Consider the following 3,699-nt stretch of genomic DNA (forward strand, 5'->3'; position numbering starts at 1 on the left):
GTAAAAGAAAGACTACCTGAGGATGTTCCTGTGCCGTCATCAGAATCCCTCAGACTCCAGTTTTTTCCGCCACACCAATATGCAAATACTGCACTAAAACATTCAGGAAGGTTTGATATAAAATTTAAAGTCCAGTCTCGCCTTAGCCATGCTGATGATGTTGATTCAAAATATGTTTTTACTCAGTACCAGTATATGAAACAGATGGCTGTCGAATATAGAGATAATGCTGTTATGTGTTGTCTCAATGACAAAGCTATTGTTCCGGTCGGGGAACCAGAATTTCAGATTTCCACAGGTGTTCGTGGGCACAACAAGGTTCTTGCCCCTTTATCAGGAAGTCATCTCTCTGCTTGCGACCATGATTTTCTTACATGTGGAATTGTACCCTCTGTGGCAATGATCAATAATATCCCTGAACATTGATCAGACTCCTTTTTTAATGGTACAGTGCATGTTTCAGTGAAAGATAAGATTTTCCAGCTTTAATCTGCAATACCGTCTCTGCAGGAGCCATCCATGTCTAACTTAGTAGACAAAGACAACAAAGCCCTTTTAAATACAGGCAAAGTGAGGGCAGTAATAAATTGCTCGGAATGTAATAAGCCTAGATGTCTATACGCAGCAACAAAATTAACTGTTGATCAGGTATGAGGTCACTGTCATTGCATCTACAGATTTAATTAAAAGTTCCGGAATTAAGATCGTTATGAAATACAAGAAAAAGTAAATGTAGGAGTTTAAATTTAGTTAAAAAAAGGAATGTTGATTTGTTGATTTAAAAATAAGTTTTTGACAGTTTTCCTTTCTGTTTTAAGCACTATCACTTCACAGCACCAAGTTTAATATTTGAAAAAAGCCCACTTTTTAGTATGTCAATAAGTTTAATATAAAAGGGGTTTTCTGAAGTTACAAAATGTGGATAAGTTCAGTTCTGTTCATCAGTATTAGACAATGGAGTATATAGATGTGCTTTAAACATCAGTAGTGCCTCCACACACATCATACTTGTTACATTTTTACAATTTTTTTATAGTTTATACAGAAAGTGTGAAGAGATACATGTATAAGTCTGACCATTTTTCTAATACACTGTATATCATTTTACAGGCTAAAGCTATTGCCCGGACCAAAGAAGAACGGATGTGTGGGATGTCTTTGTTTGATTTAGAGGATCACCCATTATACAGTGTTGTAGTTACTAGACAATCGATTAATTGTTCAAGTCCTGTTGAATCTACTTATTACTGTGGGCAGCAAGACAATTTAATTGACGATGTTAAAAAATAAATTTGCTGTTGCGAGACCACTATGCAGTGTTTGTCGGGCATCCGGAAAAGAAGCCAAAACTTGGGGGCCTAAAAGCGCCTTACGAAGAAACAGAAGAAATAATTCTGAGGCTTTACTATGATTGTTACTAGACAAACTGTTAACTTTTTGTGTTCTTTTTCGTAAATTTATTTTTCAACATTTCCATGGGATATGAAATGTGAAAGTTGTTATTATTTATTCGAACGAACTGTTGTTTATGGATCTAGAGATCTAGCAGTATTTTTGTGACATTTTCAGTAAATGAATATAAAAAAAACCCTTTATAATAAAACTACATATGCTGTTTTCATTGGTCTGCACAATAAAATTTTGAAACATTTTGCCCTATTTTTATCCTGGAAAGTGAAGGTTGATGTGAATATGTAGTAAATGTCAAGGTGACAACATCCCATCTCTGTAGTAACTGGCCGAAAATAAGACATCTAGAGGTTGCCACATCAGTTTATTTGACCAATAGAATAGACAGGAAAAATACATCATATACTCATGATACTGGACAACCACGTTATTTTAAATGAATACACCTTTTTAGAAGTTAAAAAACAGTAATGCGATGGGAAAAATTTTTTTCGCTCCATCAAATTTTCAACAACAACAAAAAATTCGCTCGCCGCCCCACTATTTTTGTCTTAAAAATCCGAAGAACAAGAAATATTTTTAGTGTGGCCTTATTATTGTTTATATCAATTATGTCTTCATCGAGGTCCGCGTCGGTTGATTAATTGAGTTGGGGTTTAACGCCCGAGCAGCAATATTTCAGCTATATTCAGGCGATGAACATGAAATGGATGATACAATGAACATGAAATGAAACAAGGGATGGGACACAAGGATAATAGGGCCGACAAACTTCGATTGCCACTAGAAAAAGGGGGATGGGTAGGGTCGGGCAATTTAGCCTCCTGTGGCGGAGCGCAAAGGTTCCTACTCCTATCGAATACCATATCAGGGTTCTTTAATGTGCGAGGAACGTGACATCTTTCCCAACAAGGTGCACCATTATGGTTTTCCGTATTATAGCCTGACAACCCCAGCATGTAAGGGGTATCCCATTCCACCACCTGGGGCACACATCCCAGTTGCTTTCTGGGCAGGGCGCCTAGTCCCCGGCTAGGTTTCTGAGCACTATTTAGCCGCCTTTTATGACAAGCTTAGCGCTGCTGCAGGCCTGTTCTTTTGACACCCGGACCTGCTAGGGGCGGTCCGCGTCGGATTCTAATCGCTAAAGCGTTTTACGACGTTTTAACGTTGTGTCTATTTATAGAAAACATGTGGTGACTTAACAATGTCAAAGCTATCACCGAATATTTTGCGCTGAACAAAAAGCTAAACACAGGTGAAGATTCTATAAAAACGTGTCAAAAAATGCCATTCGTATTTGGAATTGCCCCATACCCGTCATTTTCCCCGATATTTGTTGTGATTCGTGCAAACGAGTGCAGGAATTTTTAGTGTTGACGAGTCAACACGTGAAACAAACTTTTACAGAATATGATTTAAAGAACGACCATTCGATTCGGCAGGCAGGGGGAGTTTTTTGTAAAAATATTCTGGCAACCCTAAGTTTGAAAAGAACATGTCGGGCCTTTGCTGACGAGAATATAAAAAAAATATTGTCTCCGAGATTCAACACTGCTATAAATAATAATGGAAAATAAATACATTGTAATGTTTAAAAAATTCTGTCCGTAAAAAAGTCAAACCAAACTAAAACTGCCAGCCTTGTCCTTTTTCAGAAGCAAAGAATTTCTTATCAGACTATGATTTTTTGACCAACATTTCACAATAAGACACATGTATGGCACGCCAAAGTAGACAAAAATGAGTATTTTCTAATATAAAAAAATTATTTTTCAATACTGTTGACCCTTCATGGAGTTATGGCCCTTGAAAGTGTCATTTTTGACGTTTTTATCAGTTTTTGCCTATCATTTAGAAAACGGACGCAAATTGATGATTAATGTGAAAAGATTAAATGTTCAGTATTTCAATATACATTTTTGGTGCAAATTTCATAAAAATTTGTTGATCCTTCTAGGCATTATAGCCCTTGAAAGTGTCATTTTTTCAATATTACAAATTCATTTTGTAATATTACAAATTAGATTTCTTATATCACAAAACACTTTTTAAATATTAAAAATTAATTGAATTTCAAATATTAAAAAATGATATTTTAATATTAGAAAATCATTTTGTAATATTAAAAATGTGACTGATTTTGCAATATTACAAAGTGATTTTCTAATATTACAAATTTATTTTATAATATAACTAAACCAGGAATTACAAAATGAATTTCTAATATTAAAAAATGACTTTGTAATATTAAAAATTCATTTTCTAATATTACAAAATATTGATTTT

General features: G+C 34.9%; 1 protein-coding gene across 1 annotated transcript; it reads left to right on the forward strand.

The window, feature by feature from the left end:
* The first annotated feature begins 431 nt into the window (after positions 1 to 431).
* Positions 432 to 1,474, forward strand: LOC148597538 (uncharacterized). The gene is made up of 2 exons (XM_088563042.1): positions 432 to 648; positions 1,292 to 1,474. Exons 1-2 carry the CDS (start codon positions 520 to 522, stop codon positions 1,409 to 1,411), a joined length of 249 nt encoding a protein of 82 aa, XP_088419168.1. The 5' UTR covers positions 432 to 519; the 3' UTR covers positions 1,412 to 1,474.
* Positions 1,475 to 3,699: the final 2,225 nt, after the last annotated feature.

The sequence above is a fragment of the Perna viridis genome, chromosome 15, assembly GCF_037379345.1.
Source record: "Perna viridis isolate PV_CMFRI_1.1 ecotype Kerala chromosome 15, ASM3737934v1, whole genome shotgun sequence".
Classification (NCBI taxonomy): Eukaryota; Metazoa; Mollusca; class Bivalvia; order Mytilida; family Mytilidae; genus Perna; species Perna viridis.